This window comes from Babylonia areolata, chromosome 23 (assembly GCF_041734735.1).
Source record: "Babylonia areolata isolate BAREFJ2019XMU chromosome 23, ASM4173473v1, whole genome shotgun sequence".
Classification (NCBI taxonomy): domain Eukaryota; kingdom Metazoa; phylum Mollusca; class Gastropoda; order Neogastropoda; family Buccinidae; genus Babylonia; species Babylonia areolata.
Window position 1 is genome coordinate 9,331,676 of NC_134898.1, and position 25,873 is coordinate 9,357,548.

The 25,873-nt window shown below is 42.9% G+C and overlaps 1 protein-coding gene across 2 annotated transcripts in view; it reads left to right on the forward strand.

Annotated features, from left to right (window-relative positions):
• The window catches only part of LOC143298242 (uncharacterized), a 57,509-nt gene extending 38,390 nt beyond the window's left edge, over positions 1-19,119 (forward strand). Inside the window, exons 4-7 of one of the 2 annotated variants that reach the window (XM_076611057.1) lie at positions 5,300-5,468; positions 6,890-7,221; positions 13,069-13,390; positions 18,547-19,119. In XM_076611057.1, the coding sequence (XP_076467172.1) occupies positions 5,300-5,468; positions 6,890-7,221; positions 13,069-13,390; positions 18,547-18,770 (1,047 nt within the window). In that variant the 3' untranslated portion in view covers positions 18,771-19,119. The remainder of the gene's footprint in view (positions 1-5,299; positions 5,469-6,889; positions 7,222-13,068; positions 13,391-18,546) is intronic. The other variant, XM_076611058.1, reaches the window with a different exon arrangement.
• The last annotated feature ends 6,754 nt before the right edge of the window (positions 19,120-25,873 follow it).

A 25,873-nucleotide genomic window follows, 5' to 3' on the forward strand; every position in this document is an offset into this window, starting at 1 on the left:
CAGAAATGGAAGAGATTTAATTAGAAAAAGAAATCAAATGGTTGATCAGAAATGTGAAGTTTACTGTGAAAAGGTCAATACATTCTTCTTCTTCTATATTATTGGGCTTCAATGCCAGTGTTCACTTGTATTTATCAGTGGGATTTTACAGTCAAATAACCAGCTCTCAAACATCGAAATATGCTTGAGCTTCATCGACATTTTAATGTTTTCGACTTTTATTCATTCATTATATGCTGTTTCTCTTCTAAAATTAACGAATTTCTTTTCACGAAGTCCGTAAAATGGGTTAACTTTAACTGTACTTCTAATTATTTTTTTTTTAATTCAACTTTGATTTTCCCCTCAATCTGTCCTGTCCTCTCCCAACTAATCAAATAACTCACTTAGCTGTAGGTATATTACTTTTTAGAAATATTTAAATAAAAAAAAACATGACATCAAATGTGACGCATCATACCTACTTGATGTCTACAATCACCTGTATATGTTACGGGACATTAAACAACAATTCCTACAACAGACGAAGGAAGAGTTAAACAAACGGACAGACAGGCAAACTGACAGACAAAAGGGAAAAGCTGTAAACAGTGGAAGAAGAAGAGAAAAAAAAAGAATAGATCAGATTTTGCGGTTTGACCGCTGCCAATGAATATACTTTACATTACTTAGCAGGAAAGAGGAATTAGTCATCTGGTGGTCAGAGAGAGAGAGAGAGAGAGCGGGGGAGAAACTGAGAAAGAGAGATGCAGAGAAACAGGAGAGATGAGGGAGGAGAGCGGACAGAAAATGGAATGGTACGACGACAATTCCCATTACCTGCTTATGACGTATTTGCCAGAACAGATGGAGAATGTCTGGCATTTGTGATGCAAAGTAACGCGATGTGATGTGATGTGTTGTGATGTGATGTGACCTGATTAAGTGCGTGTGTTTATGTGCGTGAGTGTATGCCTATGTGTGTGTATCTCTCTCTCTCTCTCTCTCTCTCTCTCTCTCTCTGTGGCCATACCATCAGCACTGCTAACCAGTCGGAACCGGAGCCAGCGTACGAAGTAATGATTGAAGCCATGGAGGACGCGAAGTATGTCCTCTAGGCTTGCGCGCGCACACACGCACACTTACACACATATATGCGCGTGCACACATACTCTCTCTCACTCTCTCTCTCACATACACACACCTACCCCTAACCCCTCCCCCACACCCACACCCACACCCCCACACACATACACCGACGTGGACAGCTACACACACACACACACACACACACACACACACACACACACACACACACACAGAGGGAGGGTGGACGGGTTGGTAAAATGGGGCACCGAGACATCCTAATCGGACATGAGTGAAAAAGATTCCCACTTGTTGAAATTGGTTCTAAGCTTCGGTTTCAAGCAAACGTGATTTCAGTTTACGTAGGTATGCTTGCGTGTGTGTGCGTATGTGTGGTGTGTGTGTGTGTGTGTGTGTGTGTGTGTGTGTGTGTGTGTGTGTGTGTGTGTGTGTGTGTGTGTGTGTGTGTGTGCGCGCGCGCGCGCGCACGTGTGTATGTTACACCGAAACAACCAATTGCCTCAGTCTCTGGGTTTTGTTCATCGTTGGCTGCAGAAGACCCGTTGTTCATTCGCTCATCCTTGCACGCTACTGCACATTCAAGTAGACTGATACACATTCAATGCATATATACCACACTTACAAAGCAATAAATCAATCAGAATAACAGCGATGGAGGAGGAAGGGGCATCAGACAATCAATACATAATTATTACATAATTACTTACAGATAATTGTTATAAACATATGAAGCACACGAAAACAGTAAGAAGATACACATCAGTATTTCTGCACATGTCAAAAAAATATATATAACACAACCTCCACAAACTGAAACCCTCTCTTCTGACCACCACACCTCACAGAGAGAGAGAGAGAGAGAGAGAGAGAGAGAGAGAGAGAGATTCACACACACAACTACACAAACTTCATATTCATAGATATATTACAGTCGTTCTCTGTTCTATTTCATCTTCCTGATTGTGTCCCCCTTTGAAGACCAATCACCCCGCATCGCCCTTAATCCTGGGACCATCCAAAAGCTGTCACTGTTTTGCTTCTAAGTCACTTCAGGACCAGTTATCCCAGAACACACAAACTTTCAGTATCTAATGGATTTAGCGCGGCTGGAGAAAAGTCATACTCTATGTGTCCTTGACCCCCCTGCCGTCATCTTTGTGGCATGCACGGTGGCACTTTTTTTCTTGTTTTGTAAGTTCTGTCATTCCTCATCTGGTCTGTTTTCATCTGAATTTTTAAAGAAATCATTATTAAATCTGAACTGGCTACATCTTCAATTGTAGCTCCTCACATTTTGTCTGCCAAAATTTGCCAGAATTCTGTCTTTTCTTCTTCTTTTTTTTGTATGTTACTTTACTGCATTTTAATTGTTAGTCAAATCATTCACGTGACAGCTAAATCATGACCTAGATTTTGAAGTTTCACATTAACATCAAACAGAGAAGTTGCATCCCTTCCTGGAAAATACCACTCAGAACTGCAAAACGTGTTTGTGGAGAGCAGATAACAAATAACTGACCATTTCTCCCATAAACGAACGGTACTTTGGCTGTAGTCGTGCACTAATGAAGGAATAAACCATAACCAAACTTCCAAAGTGAATCCCTACAATGCAATCTGAGAAATCTGTCTGGTAGTTACTGTAGCTGAATGGCTATTATACATATTGGGTCTTTTTTCCCCCTTCAGATTGTATTGGGGGAACCACTGGCTAATGGTGCTTTAGCAACTCGGCACATCCATACTGAGGTCTGCATCCTACAAGGAAGCAGGAAGATGCTTGCTGACTACATTCACACAGCAGTCAGTGCTGTCACAATCGGTGCTGTCAGTCAGCGCGTGCTTCACGTGCTGCTAGTTCTCAAGGGTGTAGGACCTATGGCTGAGAGACTGTGGAGTTAGTGCAGAGCCTTTGGAAGCACACATAATTTCCAGTCAGATTAATGAAGATGCATTGTACCCTACATCTCCACTCTTCCCCAAGGATGAAGTACACTAGCCTTAGAAATTAATGTTCTTGTGTGTTGAACTCAATTTTACATGTTCGCAGGGGGAAAATGGGGAAGCACTTGAATTACAGCCCTTGGTACCTTCTCGCGCACTGGTCAGCAAAATCAAGACAAGCTCAACATCAAACCCTTACAGATCATATCACAAGAAATGAAACCAGCATATATTATGTGTTTTCCTTCAATACAAAATGTTAATTTTACATTCCTTCATATTTAAGGCTTGAATCGGCCCACTCTCGGAAGAAATAACGTCACATGGTCCTGTTTTATTACTCTATCACTTCAGTCACACCTTTCGAAATCATCTTAATACAGGGATTTCCAGGGGTGGTCCCGACGTGTATGTGTAAAACTGTATCACGGCATGGAGGAAAGGAAGATGATCGGGGGGGGGGGGGGGGGGGGGGGGGGGCGGGGTGGAGGGGGGAGAGAGAGAGAAGACAAAAGAAAGAAAGAAAGAACAGCAGCCGGGCCGCAGACATCCTGGTGTTGCAGGCAGAAGTCTGACAGTTATTGTATACTTACTTTTGATATACACCAGATCACTTGACAGATCTCTCTCTCTCTCTCTCTCTCTCTCTCTCTCTCTCTCTTACGCTGGCTTTCTCTGTGTATATAGTCATATATATATATATATATATATAATGTGTGTGTGTGTGTCTGTGTGTGTTATTCTCTCTCTCTCTCTTGTAAATAATACTTATGCACGTATTTTTTGTTGATGTTTTTGTTTGTTTGGTTTGTTTGTTCGTTTGTTTCTTTGTTTCTTTGGGGTTTTTTCAAAGTTGCGTATATAATGTTGAACATATCCTTTGTATTGCGTGTTTGTTATATATTCTCTGCTATGAGGGCCATATGTATTTCTTCCTTTTTCCCTCAATAAAAAATGTCTGTCTCCCTTCTCTTGCTCTCTTTCTCTGTTTCTCTTTTTTTTTCTCGCTCTCTACAGGTACAGAACAGAACTGCAGAAAAATGAAGATAATTCTTTTTCTATGGCATCACGCATTTCTATTGACGACAAGGAATCAATTCAATGCGTTCGATGGTCCAGGTTTTGTCAGGTGATCAGCACATTCACCATGAACGATCCACAGTGGGGAAGCAGCGTGGCAGAATCGTCAGGCCCTGAACTTCTACAGGTGATCCCAGTTCGAGGCCTTGACTCAGCATTGTGTTGTGTCCTCGGGAAAGGCGCTTTACTCTGACTTTCCCCTCTCTGTCCATGTGTGGATGAGGCCCCGCCTTCCAGTGACGAGTCCAAGACACAATGGAAATCAATTCACTTCCCGACGGCCGGTGAAGGGCTGTGGACCTTTAACTTTATCAACGTGAAGGCATCCAACGGAAGTCTATGACAGATCCTTTCACATCAGAGGTCCGTGATTTGATGTTGTTCTTATTGTCATCATCGTTGTTGTTGGCGTTATTCTGCGTGACATTAAGATCTGTTTAACGGACTAAGTAAGAACCCACATAGAATATAACATTAAACTAAGTGAATGCTACATTTACCACAAACGACAAAGCCATTAGAACGGAGGAGGGGTGGGGATTACGTGAGAAAAAGAGAATTTATCATCCTCGAAATCTGTGAAGTTCAATATCTGATAGTAAATGCCTGTCTAATTCTGTAATCTCGAAACCATGGCAACTGTTCGCACCGGAGACCGTTAAGTAAGTCATTTGTAGCTCAGGGATTTCACCCATCAGAAGACGCCCATATGGGTTTACGTGTATATATTCTTTTTTTATATAGATATATTTGGAACACAGAGAGAGAGAGAGACAGACAGACAGACAGATGAGACAAAAAGGCAACAAACGCGCGCGCGCGCGCGCACACACACGCACACACACACACACACACACACACACACACACACACACACACACACACAGTGGAAGGGGCCGAGGAGAAAAGCGCAGGAAGCAAAAGTGGTGATGTTTGATCATGATTTTTCGGGAAGAGAGCAAAATGAGCGCTTCAGCCTTCGTCCAGAAACGAAAGTGAGACTGATTGATTGATTGATATTGATACTTATGTGGGCCAATCCTCGGTCAGAGACTAAGCTCTGGGCCTTTTACAAACACGGAGTCATTTGTACAACAGGCTTCCTACTTGGGTGGAGCTGGCTGACAGCTGCCTTCAGGTGTTCATCTCAAGTCTTCTCTCTGACGCAAAGCAGGTGCTCATGTTCCAGGTACTTGCCCGGGAGATGATGGCCCAAGAGGTCAGCAACCAGACGGACTCCAACCTGCTGATAGAGCGCAAGCTGCAGGCCTTCCTCCGCAAGGTGGATGAGGTGGAGAAGATGGTTAGGAAGCTGGAGAACCGCCTGAACGAACTTTCCACCCGACTGCACTCTGATGGTGAGAGGTTGTGTGTGTGTGTGTGTGTGTGTGTGTGTGTCTGTCTGTCTGTCTGTCTGTCTGTCTGTCTGTCTGTATATTTATAAAGGCATTTCAGCTCTTTATGAACAGCACTGCACGTTCTTTGAAAAGCATAACTATGTATTTTTCGTGTGAGATCAGATAAGAATTACTTTATTTTCTCAAATTACAGAAATTTGACATTCAGAGGGAGACAGAAGATGGGTGGACTTACACGTGCAAATAGCAGGAGAGGATCTTGATCCCTGAGAGTGAGAGTGTTTACAGTTTTTCCGAAATGGTTGAGAGAGCTGCTCCTGCAACCATTGATAGTGCAGGCCTGGTTCATGATGTGGCGTGCCGAATCGGAAAGGCGTTCAACTTGTGATCCAAAGTTCATTGTATCGGGGTCCGAGGCCCCGTTGAGCATGGTGTTTTGTCTTTGGGAGAGGCACTTTTCTCGTTTTTACCTCACGACACCCAAGTTGGATGAAGATCAAAACGGGGCGGAAGGGTTTGGGCCCCAACGTCGAGCCCTAGACACAGTGGATATAGATTCACTGCCCGATGGTCGTAAATTGTTTCTCAAACTACGCTACAAAAGCAAAATAGGGAAGAGCAAAACAGAAGCGATGGAATACTTCTTATTCCACGCACTGGCCCTAAGGGTGTGGTATGTCTCCATGAGCAACTGCCAGTCAGTAATTTACATTATCTGTGTGTGTGTGTGTGTGTGTGTGTGTGTGTGTGTGTGTGTGTGTGTGTGTGTGTGTGTGTGTGTGTGATAGATAATGAATTATATGATGGGACAGCATCGTGTCTTGAGGCCAAAAGCCTCATCAGACAGGATTCCCTCGGAACCACTTAGGCGCTGTTCGTCTCCACCAGAGGAAAAAATGGCCCCCGGCTTCTGGCCTCAATGACGTACATAGGATCCGTCAGCAATTTGATTCGTGTGTATATAATTACACACACACACGTGTGCGCGCGCGCGCATGTGTGTGTGTGTATGTTTTACAGATGTTGGATTGGGTAGTCAGAATTTGGGTTCTGGACTTGCTGTGTGGTACTGTTCCATAAATCCAGTCTCTCACTAACTCACTCACTCATTAACATCATTAACCCCTTGGCTGTTGTTAACAAGTGTACTCGTAAGTGAAGGACTTTCATCTCACAAAGACAAGAGAGTTTACAGGTCAGGATGTCTGTCATCTCTGTGCATTTTGAAGTCTTCCAACTGGGATTGCATTACATTAGTTCAGCAAAATTATTGACGCCATTGATAAGCAAACAAATATCAGCATAACTTGAATTCAAACTCACGCCACAGTGAATTCTTTCACCCAGGTTCAGCAGTCTAGGGGTTAATTAACCCCTCTCTCTGTCACTCACCCTCTGTCACTTTCCACACCCACACACAGAGTTCATCGGCTTCGTCGTCATCTTGGCCATCATGGTGGAAGTGTTGCTGCGCGTGCGCCCGCGCGTGGCGGGTCACATCCGGCCCTGGGGGTCAGACATCATGGCGCGCTACCGCCGCTGGAGCCAGGGAACGGATATCACCACCATCAACGCCGCGGCGACAATCAACACACCAGCGGCCGCTGCAGTGACGACGAACGGGGGTTCTCCCAACGGCGGGAACCGGACCCTGGTGGACGGGAGGGTGACGGAGGGGGTGCAGGAATCAACGACCTTCACCAATGGCAGCGCCCCTCAGGTTTTCAAGGCCCCCTCCTCAACCATCACACCTGTCAGAGTTGTCTTCTCCTTGTCTCTGGTGTTCTGTTGTTGTCGTCTCACTGCGGAAGATTTTTTTTGTTTTGTTTTGTTTTGTTTTGTTTTGTTTTGTTTTGTTTCTTTCTTTGTTATCTTCCCTTCCCTAAGCAGAATTGAGGGCGTGGGTCGGGTTTTTGTTGTTGTTGTTGTTGTTTTGTTGTTGTTGTTGTTTGTTTTGTTGTTGTTGTTTTTTTTTTGGGGGGGGGTCCTTGCAAGCTTAGGTTTGATTTTTTTTCCCGTTTTTGTGTGTCGTTTCATTTTTAAGTTGTTGTTTTGTTTGTTTGTTTGTTTCTTTTTCAGTACTTTGTTTTCTTTACTCAGTACGATGTCAGAAGAGCTTCAAATACTCACCTGCTTGTTTCTTTGTTCAATATTCATTCATTCATTTGCTCATTTCTTTATCATTTTGCTGTTGCTGTCATGGATAGATTTTTTAAAAATTAATTTATATTCAGAGTAAGCATACCTGGTGTGTGTGAGACGGGAATGTATAGCTTGCATATACCACATCCAGCATATCCGTTAGCTGTTACCAACGATGTTTATCCCTGAGAAAGCGATCGATACCTTCAACAGATCGGATTCGGATGTTTCTTTATTAATAATTAGTATTAGGTATTATGATGATTGAGGTGTGCGATGATAGGTGTTATGTATGGAGATTTCTGTGTGTCTGTACATACTTTAGTGTTTGGAACATTAGGTTTTCATCTCAGTGTTTAAAACCATATTTTACTCGTCGAGTTTTACACTGCACAGCGCAAGTATGTTTTAAACGGAAAGACGCTATACAAATTGAATTATAACAATTACAACAATGATGTTGCTACTGCTACTACTACAACTGCTACGACTACTACTACAACTGCTACTACTGCTTCGACTACTACTACAACTGCTACTACTACTACTTCTACCACTGCTGCTGCTGCTACCACTACTACTACTGCTGCCGCTGCTGTAACTACTACCACTACTATTGCTGATAATGATAATGATAGTAATAATGATAATTATTTATATATCTCTGAATCTTGTACAGAGACAAATCAAAGCACGTTCACGCCAGTCATTCACACACATGCATAGCTGTGATTCTGAGGGATGGAAACAACACATAAAGTCATGAAAACACAACGCCACAGACAGTGTAGACCTGAAAGGGGAGGCGGAGGGGTGCGAGGGGAGGCTATGTTTGGAAAGAGGTTTCAAAGGCAGACTTGAAAGAGCTCAGTACTCCCGAAAATGGAGTATGGCTGCCAACATGGCGGGGTAAAAACGGTCATACACGTAAAAGCCCACCCCTGTCCATACGAGTGAACGTGGTAGTTGCAGCCCACGAACGCAGAAGAAGAAGAAGAAGAAGAAGTTGAGAAAGAGCTCAGTGCAGCAATGTGACGAAACGACAGACGCAGTTCATTCCACTTATAAGGTCCAGAGACGACTGACTTTCCACTGAGGTCTTTGGAGCTGTGTATCGGGGGTCTGTCATATGATATTCCTGTCCATCTGTCTGACCACAGCATGACTTTCTGGACTATTCCGTCGTGAACCGAGCTAAAGCAGTTTGAAATCACCGTCAGGCGCAAGACCAGCAAGAGTGTTGAAGGTCCAGAACTAACCCACTTCATAGTGCGTTGAGTTGTGGAAACACACACACACACACACACACACACACACACACACACACACACACACACACACACACACACACACACACACACACACACACAGAGAGAGAGAGAGAGAGAAAAGACTGACTATCTGTTGTATGTCTGCACATATGTATGTCAATGATTTGTGCGTGTCTGTCTCTGTCTGTCTGTCTGTCTGTCTCTCTCTCTCTCTCTCTCACTGGATGTGACCAACGTGTGCTTAAAAAATCGATTTTTCATCACGTCCAGCCCTGAATTGATGTTGGTCGTGTAATCCATAGATAATCTTCCTCCCTGCCTGCCTGCCCCCATACTCCCCCCCCCCCCCCCTCCCCCTCTTTCTCTCTCTCTTTGTCGATCTCCTCCTTGCTGTCTCTGTCTGTTGGTTGATCTCTGTCCCTCTCTCTGCCTCTCTCTTTCTCTCTGTCCCTCTCTCTGCCTCTCTCTTTCTCTCTGTCCCTCTCTCTGCCTCTCTCTTTCTCTGTCTCAATCAAACTCTTTCTCTTTCTTCCCTGGTGCCTGTATCTATCTCCACTCTCACTTTCCTCCTCTCTCTCCCTTTCTCTCTCTCTCCCTCCCCCTCTCTCTCCATTATTTCTCTCTCTCCATCCCTCCTCTGCCACTGTCTGTCTGTCTGTCTGTCTGTCTGTCTCTCTCTCTCTCTCTCTCTCCATCCCAACCCCTCTTTACTTCACATGTATCTTTCTGTCTGTCTCTATCTCCTATCTTTCTGACCAAACCCTTTGTCTTTCTCTCTGTCTCTCTCTCTCTCTGTCTCTCTCTCTCTCTCTCTCTGTCTCTCTCATTCTCTCACTCTATCTCTCACTCTATGTATCTATGTATCTATCCATCTCCTTTTGATCTGTGCGTCATTTTTAGAAATCGAGGTGGTATCGCATCTCCTCCATGGATCTGTGTAGAATCCGACCACATATTTCCCCCGGCCCGATCCCCGCCCACTGAACACATTGTTGCTACACACTTAGACCTTGGACCCAAACACAGAGAGACAGAGACAGATGGTTTATTCATTTTGGCCACAGGCAGATAGGTAGTAGAAGAGTGACTGATCGATTGACGTATAGAGAGGATGAGGTGGTCTGTTCATATACGCCATAGAGAGAAATAGAGATTCAGATAGTTTATGATATGATAGGCCTTAGAAAGAGAAAGAAAGAGCGAGATAGACAGATAAACATAGACAGGCAGGGAAAGAAAGACAGAAAGAAAGAAAGATAGATAGAGGGATGGGTGGATTGACATTTTTTGATATCGATGGATGGGCAGATAGATGGAGAGTGGAGAGAGAAAGAGACAGGGGTGTGTACCAGTATATCTTTGCCTCCCCACACCATACCCTGTACTTCACCCACACCTACCCAGCCAGTCTAGACGAGAGAGAGATAGAGTGGGGGAGGGGGGCGAGGTATACCACTGCACCATCCTCCTTACCACCCTCTATACCCTCTTCCATCACACACACACACACACACACACACACACACACACACACTCACTCACTCACACAGTACACCCCACCCCTCACCACGACAAAAATCAAGACGCCGTGAAAAAATCCAGACGACCAGAAATCGATATAGTTTGTTGTACATGCCTCTCAATCATCTCCATGTGTGTGTGCGTGTGTGTGTGTGTGTGTGTGTGTGTGTGTGTGTGTGTGTGTGTGTGTGTGCACTCGTGCGAGCTGTGTGTACGTGCGCGCGCGCGCGTGTTGTTGTCACCTGAGACAAACAACTAAACTGATAACTGGAAGGAATGAGAGGATAATCAAAGGCTTTGTCCATCCCGCTTTTGTGTGTAATGTGTTTGCGTGGGTTCCTCTGTGTGTGTGCGTGTGTGTGTGTGTGTGTGTGTGTGTGTGTGCGGTGCGTGCGTGAATGTGTGCTTGTGTACGTGCGTTGTGTTGAGTGTGAAGTCTGAATAGTTTATTGCTCAGGCCTTTCTGCTCGTGACAATAGGGGTAGGGAGGGGTGTTAACAACTATTACAAAGAACATCAATAGATGAAAAGCAAACAAAGAGACTGTGTTGTGTGTCCGTGGTGGTACGTGTTGTGTGTGTGTGTGTGCGCGCGCACGTGTGTGTGTGTGTGTGTGTGTGTCCGTGGTTTCGTGCGTGCGCGCGTGTGTATGGAGAAAAACAAATTCGTGGAACGGCTAATTGACACTGAGCTATTGAACTCACGACATCGGCATTTGGGTTCCTTCTTAGATCGACGAAGGAGGGAGAGTCCTGATCGCCTCTCGCTGTGGTCTTTTCCTTTCTTTCTTTTGTTTTGCTTTCTTTTGTTCCTTCTGTAATTGACGTTGTCACGCTGTGTTTGTGCATGTGTGTGTGTGCGTGTGTGTGTGTGTGTGTGTGTTGTTGTTTCGTTCTTGGCAATATTGACGTTGTTTCGTTGTGCTTTCACGCTGTAGTGCGACATAATTTCTCCATTTTCCCCTCCATCAGCTGCTGACTGCTTCTTTTATGGTGTGTGTGGTGGATTGCGGTGGATGTTTGTGTGTGGGTGGATGGGAGGTGTGTGTGTGTGTGTATGTGTGTGTGTGTGTGTGCGTGTGTGTGTGTTTGTGTGTGTGTGTGTGTGTGTGTGATTTTATCTCGACTTATTGTTGATTGATGTGTGTGTATATATATATGTGTGTGTGTGTGTGTGTGTGTGTGATTTCATCTCGACTGTTATTGTCGATTGATGTGTGTGTGTGTGTGTGTGTGTGTGTGTTAAGATATGCGTAGTATTAGCAGTATTGGCAATATAAATATTGTGCGTGCAAAATACACAGCATAGTATAATCCTCCTTTTGTGCAATACAGAAAATATCGCAAGCACGAATCGATTGATTACAAGGAATAACTCTCTCTCTCTCTCTCTCTTCTTTTTACTCCCCCTCTTTTTGCGCTCATTTTCCCGTCTTTCTTTTTCTTGTAGCTCTTTATTTCTCGCTTCCTCTGACGTGTTGGAACCCGCTTTGTTTGTATTAGCTGCATTCCAGGTGGGAAGAAAATGGCCCGACTGCATCAACCCAGCTGTTCTGTTGTATTTCTAACCGACTTCTAAAAGTCAGGTTGACTAATGTGCGCAGTATTTAAGTGTACTTATAACTTGAATTCTTATTGATTTTGATTTTATTTTTAGAGTTTGCTTTTACATTTTGTTTATACGGGTTCAGACGCTGCTTTTGCCATTTTAAGTTCTTTTTATATCGCTTTAAGATTCATTTGCAGTTCATGTTATGTGGTGTGTATTTGTTTATTAACGAAGTTCTTGTTGTTTTTTTACTCGATAAAAAAAAATGTATTGTTAACATCTAAATTGTTACCAAAATGATAACCACCATTTCACAGTCTTCTGTTTCATGTAAAACCTTTTAATTGACACGAAACAAATCGATGTATTATATTATTTCTTCTTTTATTTATTTATTTCTTTTATGTTATCCTAATTCACAAAACGATATTGTAAAATAATGTCTAGATTAGTTCTAGTAGTAAAACGTCTGGCATTTTCAAACGGAAAGGGCGGCATCACTTGACAGTAAAGGCAGTGACATAGGCAGTGACGTAAGAAGTGGTCAAACGTATAGCGGTGTGGTTTTTATAATAGAACAGGATAGTGTATGTCTTTATTACTAAGTGTACCAAGATCACAAGGAATATTGGGGGGCGGGGGTGGGGGGGTAGTACATAACAAGATACGACCATAAATCGAAAATCATACACAAAGAGAGATACAGTAGAACTTAGGATACATACAAGTGCATATCTATACAAAAACTTGTGCATACTCACACATACACGCACTGCACACACACACACACACACACACACACACACACATGTTTGAACAGAAGCTGCATATTACATGTGGATGGGGCTGATGACTAGATCTTCAGGTAGATGTTTGTTGGTTGAGGTTTTATGAGGTTCTCCAAAACAAGAAGGGTTCATGATTCGGTGGTTTCATGTAAGAATTCTGGATCTCATGAAGGCATATCCAGGCAGATGGTCTGTTGGATAAGCATAAACAATAAGAAACGAAGACGTTGATTGGGATATCTTTTGAGAAAAAACGTCAAGTTTATCACTGACGTAAGTCCATTGACTAAAACACACCACATACCCATCCTTTTGTTGTTGTCTGTTCAGAATGGGGTGTCCTTCTCTCCCAAACACGGCCTCTTTCTGAAACCCGAGCTTTGCGTCATCACCTTCCGCAAGGACCACACTCCTCTCACCTCCTTCGTCAACGCCACCGTGCGTCACCTGGATGACGTCAGAGTGTCCGTCAGACCCTACTACGTCATCGAGGGTCACGAGGACCTGCGTCAGTGCCCCCGGGCCAAGCTGTACCTGGTGATCTTCGAGATGGAGGAGAGGGAGAGGGCGTCGTCCGGTAACAGTTGTTCTTACCGCACCCAGGACGCTGAGCTCATCACGGCCACTGTGCGCTATGTCAAGTCGTTTGGCGGTGAGGGGCTCGTGGTGTGTTGTTGTTGTTGTTGTTGTACCCTTTTTGTTTGTTATTTTCTTTTGTTTTCTTTTTCTTCTTTTTTTCTTAGGTCTTTTGTTATTCATTTATGTATTTATTTATTTTCGGTTAACTTCATTATTCATTTATTCAGTTATTTATTTATTCATTCATTTGTTGGTTTATTTATTCATTCATTCGTGTGTTTTTGCTAACTATTTTTTGTGCCCTTAGAGTTGATTTCATCAAGATTTTGCGCCTTATAAATACTATGATAATAATTATTATTATCATTATTATTATTATTATTATCTTTATTTATTTATCTATTATTTTTATTCATTTATTTTATTTTATTTTAAAATTTATTTTGTTCTATTTTATCTAGTCTCTCTTTATTTTCTCTTTTTTTTCCAGGCCTGACTAAGCGCGTTGGGTTAAGCTGCTGGTCAGGCATCTGCTTGGCAAATGTGGTGTAGCGTATATGGATTTGACCGAACGCAGTGACGCCTCCTTGAGCTACTGATACTGATACTGATACTTTTGCGTCCTAGTTAGTTACCTAGTCAGTTATTCATTTATTTAGTTAGTTATTCATTCATTCGTTTGTTTATTCATTCCTTCGTTTATTCTTCTATCATTCGTTCGTTCATTTCTTTATTTAGCAAATAATTTATTTCATTTCCTCATTCATTTAGTCATTTTCAGTGCTAGCCTTTTTTGGTTTGTGTTTAATGACTGGCTGCTTGGCTGTTTGGTAGGTTTCTTGCTTTTTTCTGCCCCGTCATCTGCACCGTTTCAGTGGCATTGCTCCCACGCCGCTCATTCCGAGTCCCCCAAACACAGCCACACCCAGGTTCGTCTGTCACACTCCAAGCGTTGGTAGTCCGCACGGAACCATCGGTGTTAGGTCGCCATGAGGCCACACACCAGAGGAGACCCTGCACTGCTGCTGAGTCTTTTGGGTGGTGTTCAGTGGTGCCTGTTCTGATTTAGCGTACTTAGAACACCACCTACAAAGCCCCCTACTGACGACAATAATGGCTTTGCCGCGGAGCCAGACTTGAGTGAGCGTCCCTCTCAGAGTGGAGACCGCCACCACGTCCCTCCAACAACAGCACCCCATGAATCTGCCGACACTGAAGACATTGACAGGACTCACCCCAAGCACGGAAGTGGAGGGGTAACGAAACTGAGGTCACCATGATAGCAGGGCATGAAAGGCCACAGACTTCGGGACATTTTTGTTTTACATTGGTAATGATGAAGTAGGATGAGGATGACGATGACGATGTTGGTATGGAGGTCCAGTTTGGATTGAGACTTCGTGACAAGGCTGTACGCTTCCATTCATAATGATATCCCGGCGTCAACCAGGCCCGAGAGCCGATAGAGACACTTGCAGTATTGGACAGGTAATTAGAGCAACACACCCAAAGACGCATCCGTGAAGTGGATGACACTCGACTGTGTGGTCCCAGTCCCTCCATTTAAATCCACAGCACACTCAACTCTGGGTAGGAGCCGGCCGCGGGTCGAAAAACCCACTTCCGCTGGGATTCGAACCCGCATCCTCCCAGCCGTCAGTCCGCGACGCTAACCACTTCGCCACGGCGGCTGGTCGATTTCTTGCTTTTTGTTTGTTTTTGTTTTGTGGGGGACGGGGTGTGGGGGGAGTGAGAGGAGGCTTTTCATGTGCACACACACGCCCTCACACACACTTGCTCATACATCTTCGCAACAATGTTCAAAAATTATGTAAACAAGTGTAGTATAGGTATACTGTTTGACAGAAATACACACAACAAAGAAGATGTGATCATCAATCAGTGAATGAGTCACTGAATGACAATACCACCAACAATGACGATGATAATGCACAATAATCATGATGTTGGTTGTGATGGTGATGATGATGATGATGATGGTGATGATGATGATGATGATGGTGATGATGATGATGATGGTGATGATGAAAGTAGCGAGTGAAAGCAATGGAAATTGCACGGCAAGTATCACGACATTCGCCTTCCGCCTTCCTCCACCCCCTCCCCGCACACCACTACCTGACCACACAACTTTTCTCCTCCTGTCACACATCTTTCTATCTCTGTCCTCCTGTCACACATCTTTCTATCTCTGTCCTCCTGTCACACATCTTTCTATCTCTGTCCTCCTGTCACACATCTTTCTATCTCTGTCCTCCTGTCACACATCTTTCTATCTCTGTCCTGTCTCCTGTCACACATCTTTCTATCTCTGTCCTGTCTCCTGTCACACATCTTTCTATCTCTGTCCTCCTGTCACACATCTATCTATCTCTGTCCTGTCTCCTCCTGTCACACATCTTTCTATCTCTGTCCTGTCTCCTGTCACACATCTTTCTATCTCTGCCCTGTCTCCTGTCACACATCTTTCTATCTCTGTCCTGTCTCCTCCTGTCACACATCTTTCTATCTCTGTCCTGTCTCCTGTCACACATCTTTCTATCTCTGTCCTCTTGTCACACATCTTTCTATCTCTGTCCTCTTGTCACACATCTTTCTATCTCTGTCCTGTCTCCTGTCACACATCTTTCTATCTCTGTCCTCCTGTCACACATCTTTCTATCTCTGTCCTGTCTCCTCCTGTCACACATCTTTCTATCTCTGTCCTGTCTCCTGTCACACATCTTTCTATCTCTGTCCTCCTGTCACACATCTTTCTATCTCTGTCCTCTTGTCACACATCTTTCTATCTCTGTCCTCCTGTCACACATCTTTCTATCTCTGTCCTCCTGTCACACATCTTTCTATCTCTGTCCTGTCTCCTGTCACACATCTTTCTATCTCTGTCCTGTCTCCTGTCACACATCTTTCTATCTCTGTCCTCCTGTCACACATCTATCTATCTCTGTCCTGTCTCCTCCTGTCACACATCTTTCTATCTCTGTCCTGTCTCCTGTCACACATCTTTCTATCTCTGCCCTGCCTCCTGTCACACATCTTTCTATCTCTGTCCTGTCTCCTCCTGTCACACATCTTTCTATCTCTGTCCTGTCTCCTCCTGTCACACATCTTTCTATCTCTGTCCTCTTGTCACACATCTTTCTATCTCTGTCCTCTTGTCACACATCTTTCTATCTCTGTCCTGTCTCCTGTCACACATCTTTCTATCTCTGTCCTCCTGTCACACATCTTTCTATCTCTGTCCTGTCTCCTCCTGTCACACATCTTTCTATCTCTGTCCTGTCTCCTGTCACACATCTTTCTATCTCTGTCCTCCTGTTACACATCTTTCTACCTCTGTCCTGTCTCCTGTCACACATCTTTCTATCTCTGTCCTGTTTCCTGTCACACATCTTTCTATCTCTGTCCTCCTGTCACACATCTATCTATCTCTGTCCTGTCTCCTCGTGTCACACATCTTTCTATCTCTGTCCTGTCTCCTGTCACACATCTTTCTATCTCTGTCCTCCTGTCACACATCTTTCTATCTCTGTCCTGTCTCCTCCTGTCACACATCTTTCTATCTCTGTCCTGTCTCCTGTCACACATCTTTCTATCTCTGTCCTGTCTCCTCCTGTCACACATCTTTCTATCTCTGTCCTGTCTCCTGTCACACATCTTTCTATCTCTGTCCTGTCTCCTGTCACATATCTTTCTATCTCTGTCCTGTCTCCTGTCACACATCTTTCTATCTCTGTCCTCCTGTCACACATCTTTCTATCTCTGTCCTGTCTCCTCCTGTCACACATGTTTCTATCTCTGTCCTGTCTCCTGTCACACATCTTTCTATCTCTGTCCTCCTGTCACACATCTTTCTATCTCTGTCCTGTCTCCTCCTGTCACACATCTTTCTATCTCTGTCATGTCTCCTGTCACACATCTTTCTATCTCTGTCCTCCTGTTACACATCTTTCTACCTCTGTCCTGTCTCCTGTCACACATCTTTCTATCTCTGTCCTCCTGTCACACACCTTTCTATCTCTGTCCTGTTTCCTGTCACACATCTTTCTATCTCTGTCCTCCTGTCACACATCTATCTATCTCTGTCCTGTCTCCTCCTTTCACACATCTTTCTATCTCTGTCCTGTCTCCTGTCACACATCTTTCTATCTCTGTCCTCCTGTCACACATCTTTCTATCTCTGTCCTGTCTCCTCCTGTCACACATCTTTCTATCTCTGTCCTGTCTCCTGTCACACATCTTTCTATCTCTGTCCTGTCTCCTGTCACACATCTTTCTCTGTCCTGTCTCCTGTCACACATCTTTCTATCTCTGTCCTGTCTCCTGTCACACATCTTTCTATCTCTGTCCTGTCTCCTGTCACACATCTTTCTATCTCTGTCCTGTCTCCTCCTGTCACACATCTTTCTATCTCTGTCCTGTCTCCTCCTGTCACACATCTTTCTATCTCTGTCCTCCTGTCACACATCTTTCTATCTCTGTCCTGTCTCCTGTCACACATCTTTCTATCTCTGTTCTGTTTCCTCCTGTCACACATCTTTCTATCTCTGCCCTGTCTCCTGTCACACATCTTTCTATCTCTGTCCTGTCTCCTCCTGTCACACATCTTTCTATCTCTGTCCTGTCTCCTGTCACACATCTTTCTATCTCTGTCCTGTCTCCTCCTGTCACACATCTTTCTATCTCTGTCCTCCTGTCATACATCTTTCTATCTCTGTCCTGTCAAACATCTTTCTATCTCTGTCCTGTCTCCTGTCACACATCTTTCTATCTGTCTTGTCTCTTCCTGTCACACATCTTTCTATCTCTGTCCTGTCTCCTGTCACACATCTTTCTATCTCTGTCCTGTCTCCTCCTGTCACATCTTTCTATCTCTGTCCTCCTGTCACACATCTTTCTATCTCTGTCCTGTCTCCTGTCACACATCTTTCTATCTCTGTTCTGTTTCCTCCTGTCACACATCTTTCTATCTCTGTCCTGCCTCCTGTCACACATCTTTCTATCTCTGTCCTGTCTCCTCCTGTCACACATATTTCTCTGTCCTGTCTCCTCCTGTCACACATCTTTCTATCTCTGTCCTGTCTCCTGTCACACATCTTTCTATCTCTGTCCTGTCTCCTGTCACACATCTATCTATCTCTGTCCTGTCGTCTATCTCTGTCCTGTCTCCTGTCACACATCTTTCTATCTCTGTCCTCACACTGACAGCCAACCTGATCCTGGTGGTGACCAACGACGAGGGTTCCAAGAAGCTGACGGTGCACGCGCTCTACAACACGCACCTGCGCCTCCTGCAGTCGCACGAGGCCTTCCAGGACCTGACGTCTTCAGGCAGGGTCTTCTCCGCGTGGAAGGAGCTCACCTCGCACCAGACCTCGCACATGAGGAAGATCGTCAAGTCCAGCCTCAGCCTGAAGACCAGTCTGAGATAGAGAGAGAGGGTTTGGGGACAGTTGAAGGTTGGAGGGCAGTGTCTTTTTTAAGAGAGGTGTTCAAGTTGTTATTTGATTGTGATGTGAGGGGTGGGGGCGGAAACGCTGGCGACAATGCACGAGCTGATCTGACAACATCAAGGACTGGACGGGGATGATCTTTCCGGATCTTCTCTTGACCGCTGCCAACAGAACAGTGGATCATGTTGTCTGTCTCGTCAGCGCTCATGTCCACTCAGCAACTCCCAAGTTCAGGGACTGATGCTGATGCTGATGCTGATGTTGATGATGATGATGACAATGATGATGATGATGGTGATGATAATGTTGATGGCGATGTTTGTGTGGTAAAGCGGAAGGGGAGGGAATAAAATGTTTTGGGGAGAAGGGTGGTGATGGTGGTCGGATTGACCGGCAAAAAGGGTTGTTTGGGAGATGATGACTGAACTATACTGATGTCCGTGTATCTTCTAGCGTGTCTCTGTGTGTGTCCCTGTCTGTTTATCTGTGTGTGTGTGTGTGTGTGTGTGTGATGGGGGAGGGTATGGGGGTGGTAAGGAGGATGGTAAAGCGATAGACATGTCTCTGTCTGTCTGTCTGTCTCTCTCTCTCTATCTCTCTGTGTCTAAACTGGGTGGGTGGGTCTGGGTGAAGTGCAGGGTATGGTGTGGGTAGGCGATGAAAGTACAGTAGTACACGTCCCTGTCTTTTTCTCTCTCCACTCTCCATCTGTCAGCCTAGCCATCGATATCTACACACACACACACACACACACACACACACATGATCGAGAGGCATGTACAGCACACAATATTGATCTCTTGTCGTCTAGGTTTTTTCACGGTGTCATGATTTTTGTCGTGGTGTGGGGTGTGGTGTTGTGTGTGTGTGTGCGTGTGTGTGTGTGTGTGTGTGTGTGTGTGTTGATTGTTCAGATTTCTAAAGCAAAGTTTGATTTGCAGAACATTATCAAATTTTTGATACAGTTGTCACTCGGATTTATTTTTTGATCGATCCCATTATTAAGGGTCACATTATTTCTTCATCACTTTCAGATAAAATAAAATATCCCGAAGGAATTGATATATATCGTTCAAAGTTAAATCAGCATTATCCCTAGGTGTATGTGTGTGTGTGCGTGTGCATGTTTGTGTGTGTACATGTTTGCGTCTTGCGCACGGCAATAGTGTGTGTGTGCACGCGCACATGTGTTTGTGTGTGTACATGTTTGTGCGTTCTCGTGTGTTTGAGTATGTCTGCGCACGCGTATGTGTGTGTGTGTCTGTGCATGTGACTGCCGCCGCGGCGCGCACGCGCGAATGTGTGTGTGTGTGTGTGTGTGTGTGTGTGCACGGTGTGTGTGGGTGGGTGGGTGAGTGTTTGCAGTTTATCCTGGAGACACAACTCCGAATGAAATCCTAAGAGACGAACCAAACAGATACACTGCAAGCCAGAACTGCAAAGGGATTGGTTTACTGCTTGACGTGTTCAGTGCTTGATAAGTTTATTGATTCATTGACAATGAGTGGTTAATAATGAGGCTGGGAAAGACTTAATCGAGGCCCAAACAACAGGATTTTCGTTCCGATGTCCAGCGTTAGAACTGATTAAAGGTGGTGGGCATATTTGCAACATTGTCGGTTCTGTACTGTCCAACGTTTGAACTGGTTAAAGGTGGTGGGTATGATTGCAACACAGTCGGTTCTGTACTGTCCAACGTTAGAGCTGGTTAAAGGTGGTGGGTATGTTTGCAACATAATCGGTTCTGTACTGTCCAACGTTTGAACTGGTAAACGGTGGTGGGTATGATTGCAACACAGTCGGTTCTATGGCTGGTTCAGCACGTCCCTGCATCCCGAAACATTTACAGGGACATGTCACTGTGATGGTTTGGGGGAAATTTTTTGCTGAGTGACGTCCCTTCCTTATGGGCTGAAACCGGGAATGATAATTCAACAAGGTGTTTGCGACTGACAGTTTCTACAGCATGACTCTCTGCAGTGCTGACTTTCTTTCCATTTTTTTCTGTCTATTTTTGTTTTGATATTTGTTGTTTGCTTTTTGTGCATTCTGTGGTGATTCTTGTCAGTTGTTATAATGTTATTTATAATGTTATCACAGTATTGAACGGATGCTGAAGATGATGAAAGAAAAAGGTTATCTCAAGATGCTCTCTTGGATAAGCTGTAAAAAAGATTATGGCGGTGCCTATTTTTGTATGGATAAGGTGATATTAGTATTGTTATAGTTACGATAGTGATATCTTTTAATGACTGAAGTACGTGAAGGCGCTTTGACTTTATTGTGAGTTCACTGTCTCTCTGTTGCTTGTTTATAAATATATATATATATATATATATATATCAGTAATAATTTTTATATCTTAAATACGATCAAGGCGCTATAACTTTTTGTGAACATTCTTATGTATATCAGTAATGATATCGTGAAAATTTCTTAAATTCCACCAAGGCGCTACTGTTTGTATGTTCACAGTCTCTGTATTTTGTACATGAATGTTAGTAATGATATCCTTTTTGATGTCTTAAGTACAGTCAAGTACGCTGTTAGGCTCATGTTTGTGTCTTCAGCATCTCTGTGTTTTCTCAAATAGTTGTTGAGTTGTAGTTTCCGACAGTCAATGGTTTTAATGCATATTTATTATATCACAGCTGGCCCAAAACTGAGAGAAGATCTAGAAATGAATTTTAATGTTTTCTGGTTTATCCTCTACACCTAATTTTTTTTTTTTAATTCCTTGACAACAACAAAATAACCCCCCCCCCCAGCCCCCCCCCCCCCCCCTCCCCCCCCAAAAAAAAGAAAGAGGTAAAAACTATGTAGAATATTAATAAAAGTCATTGAATCTTTTTCATACATAAATATTTAATATTTACCCCGCTCTCATCTTTCAAACTGGGTGACTAGTCATTCGGATAAGCCAATAAACCGAGGTCCCGTATGCAGCACGCACTTGGCGCACTGAAAAAGAACCCATGGCAACAAAAGTATTGTCTTCTGGCTAAATTCTGAAGAAGAATCCACTCTGATCAAGGCTTCACTAGTGCATTGGGTTAAGCTGCTGTCAGGCATCTGCCTAGCAGATGTGGCATAGCATGTATAGATTTCTGTGGACACAGTGACTCTTCCTTTATGAATTGAAACTGTATTGAATACAGGCATGTTTTGTTGTTTTCATGTCTGCTGATGGACCCATGAGTACTGAGTAAGGACAAAGGAAGGATGTGAAGCGTGTGTGTATATGGTTTGGAGGGGTGGGGAATGTTTTCGTGTGTGAGTGTGTGTCTGTGTTTTGTGAGCATGTGTGTGCGTTTGTGTCTGTCTCTTTTATCGTGTGTGTGTGTGAAGGAGAGAGAGTTTGTGCCTAATAAAGAGATGGTGATATAAACACAAGTAATAGACACATGGATCCCAAGAAAGAGTATAATATGACTGACTGTATCGAGTTAAATGTGTTTCTTCCTCTATCTCTTATTGTGTTATACAATTCACTCCCCTTAGTTTGTAACGATGAATCCACAGCAGGGCACCGTATTTTTTGTTGCAAGCTGTGTGTGTGTGTGTGTGTGTGTGTGTGTGTGTGTGTGTGTGTGTTTTAATCACTGTAGCTGGTTTTCAGTTGCTAGTTCTGTTATTTTTAGTTTTCTCTACAGAAGAATTCAGGCAATCCAACTTGCAAGACATGAGAAGACATGGCATGTTTTATTTCAAGAAACCCCCTGATAACTTTATGTATACAGTACTTGTCAAAGTATGTGTCATGGAACATGGTTTCAATTTGTTGTTATCCAGAGAGGTGTGAGATAATGTAACACAGAGCTCCAGAAGATGTGGGTTTCTTCAAGTCGACTGTGTCCGTAAAGGCCTTTTCCATGGAAACGGAATGACAGCATAGTAATTTATCGACACAAGAACAAAGAATTGCCCTTCTTGGTTGCATAAAATGCAAATAATCACGGTGAACCTCGGAGGAGGGGGGAGGGCTTGGGGGGGGGGGGGGGGGGGGGGGGGGGGGAGAGGGGGGAATAGCACATTCCCGTTTTTAACTTTCTTCTTCCAGTTGTTCTCCCAGGAATATGAGCATAGTCCTATGACCAGATCAAGTCATGCTTTACCATGGCAGTAATCCATTGCCGTTCAGCGCCTTCTGTTCTGCGACTTTCCTTTACGGTGTCTGTGAGCCATGGCAGACGACACAGCATTAAGTCATGGTAATGATTATTTTCTACGTATATAATGACATGCATGACTAAAAGAACAGTCTTTGAACAGATATTCTCAAAAGAATTAACCACACGTACACAGTGGAAATAGGAAGCAGAATTCTGGGCGTACTTATTTTGTAAGTAGAAGTGTACAAATAATAATAATTAGATTAACTCTACTGTATAAAGAGTTTTGATGAAGAAATGTCAGAAATAAAATATTATTAATTTATTTATTAATATTATTAATTTATTTATTAATCCAGCAGGTTTTATTTTACAACCCACATGCTTTTTTTTTTTAACAGACTTTCTCCATTTCTAAGAAATATGAATGGGGATATAAGATTTTATGTTAGCAGAGGCACCAAAACATGGAAACACACATATCATTACCATAAAGTTACAATTAAAAGTATCACATTAAAGCTGATATTGTGTGTGATGCATCATATGATGTTTGTGTGGATGAGATGTTTGTACTGGCACTCATTTAATTAAGTAAAACTGTAATAAGACTAATCCATAGTTCAAATGATGTAAAGCGCTTGAAAGCTTTTTTTTTTTTTTTTTGGTCCACCCGTTATTTTTTCTGCAATGTTCCACAGCAGCAGAGAACCCAACAGCTTCGGCTTCAAGGTAATTTGAAACATTGTTCATGACTTTGAGTTGACAGAATGCTGCTTTTGTTATTTTTAAATATTTGTGTGTCTGCCCTTGTGCTGCTTTGGAGTCTTTGATCACTGGCGATGGACTTCCGCGATTGTTGCTGTTTTGGGGACTAATATGTGTCACTTGTTTCTTTCTATATAGAGATATATATATATATATATTTTTTTTTTAATCTCGTGTGATAAATAGCAAGAAATAGTCCAGCGCCAGAGACATCTGTTGATCTTATGTGTTGTTCTGCTACTGTGAAAGCTTAGCATCTCTTTGGTCTTTCCCAGGTTTTAACGAGACAGTAGTGTATATACAAAAACATATATACTTACTGATAAATTATCACGAGATGGATTTCAAGTTTGAAAAAAATCAACTACTTTTGACTTCTGACCAAAATGCATTACACTTGTTACACACGACGAAAAAAAAAGGAAAAAAAAGGAAAGTACATGTGTAGAACGGGTTGTTGTTGTTTTTTTCAGTCTGCAATATATTTTTCTATACAAAGATGTCTTTCGTTATTAACTAAGATTTTTTTTTCTAAAATGTTAAGAAGTTGCAGTTATATGTTAGAAAGTAGAAAGAGATATGTACTGTATCCATATTGCAAATATATACTTACTGAAAAATTATCAAAGATGGTTTTGAAGTTTGAAAAAAAAAATCTACTTTAACTGCTTACAAAAATGCATCATTAAAAAAAAGTGGGAGGGGGAAATATAACAAATTGTTTTCAATCTGTGATTGACATATTTGTTGTTCCTTCACAACGATGTCTTTCATTAAATTTCAGTATATTTACTGGCACTGTTTCAAAGATCACTTTCAAGTCTGGCCTTAAAACCTACCTCTTTCCTGATCATCTTCAACCTCCTTCCTCCCTCTTTTCATCTATAGTTGATTAAGTTATGTAAATTGACCAGCTTTGTCTTTCATTCCTCTGAATAATATGTGGTGTGAAAGTGCTTTGTCTTTACACAAGATCCAGAGCCATATACATACATTTACAACATTATTATTGTTGTTATTGTTATTATTTTTACTACCATTATTATTTGTATCATTAATATGGTTGTTTTTATTTTTATCACTATTATTATTTTTATTGATATAAAACAGCACCTGGTAGTCAGTTGGCCCCATTTTTTCAAACTGACTTTACCTGATTGTCTTTTTTTGCTGCATCCACAATATATTGTGCTTCAGGTCCTGAAAGTGAATGAGAAAACGAATGTCAAATGCAATGAGATGTATTTCACAATAACTTGTTATTAGTTAATAAACCAATTTTCAATTTATTGATTGATTCTAAGAATTCATTTATTTGTTTATTTGTTTGTTGTTAGAGCACAGAGCAGTGGCATGTCACCAGGAGTGTTTGGTGTTGTTATCACTTGCTTCACCTGTTCTGGGTGGGCCCTCAGGGCATGTGTCCCTAACTGTGGTACTGCACTGGGCATCAGATTTTACCCCCCCCCCCCCCCCCCCCCCCCCTGTTATTTCTGTCGTTGTCAACATGTCCAGCCTTGCTTTGTTATGTTAACACCATTTGTAAACTGGGTGATGTGATGCCACGGTGATGAACTGGTTGTTGAACTTGATCTAGTGATCATCAGTGATCAGAGTTTGAGGCCTTGTTTCGGCTTGGTGTTGTACCCTTGGGGCAGGCACTTTACTCTGATTTTCCTCACTCCAACCTGGTGGGAACAAGTACCTGACTTTTGGTTGGGGAGGGTTAAAATGTCAGAAGGAAGAGGAGTGGGCTCCACATTCCTATACTGAGCCTGAGACATACTGAATGTAAATCCACTGCCCCTTTGACCACAAAAAGGCTATGGGACCTTTAACCATTTTAACTTACTAGTAATACGTCATTGCTGTTGTGCACAAACTCATGAATAAACAAACCAAAACATATGTAGGATCTCTTGTTTTCGATTATTGGGTGTGGGTGGTTTGCCTATGGTGTGAAATGTTCCCATGACTCATAAATAAATAAACACTTCTGCCTTGAAAACAAAACCTGTAAAACAAATCAAAATATGCCAACTGAAGTGAATAGAAAAAGACAACAATATCCAGAGTATCAAACGTTTACTTTGCATCAGAACATGGCAAGAATACAAAGAAATGATTTGTTTTATCAGATAAAAAGTCACTGCAAAAAAGTACGTCATCATATTATGTGATGAAATGCAACAAACCTCAACA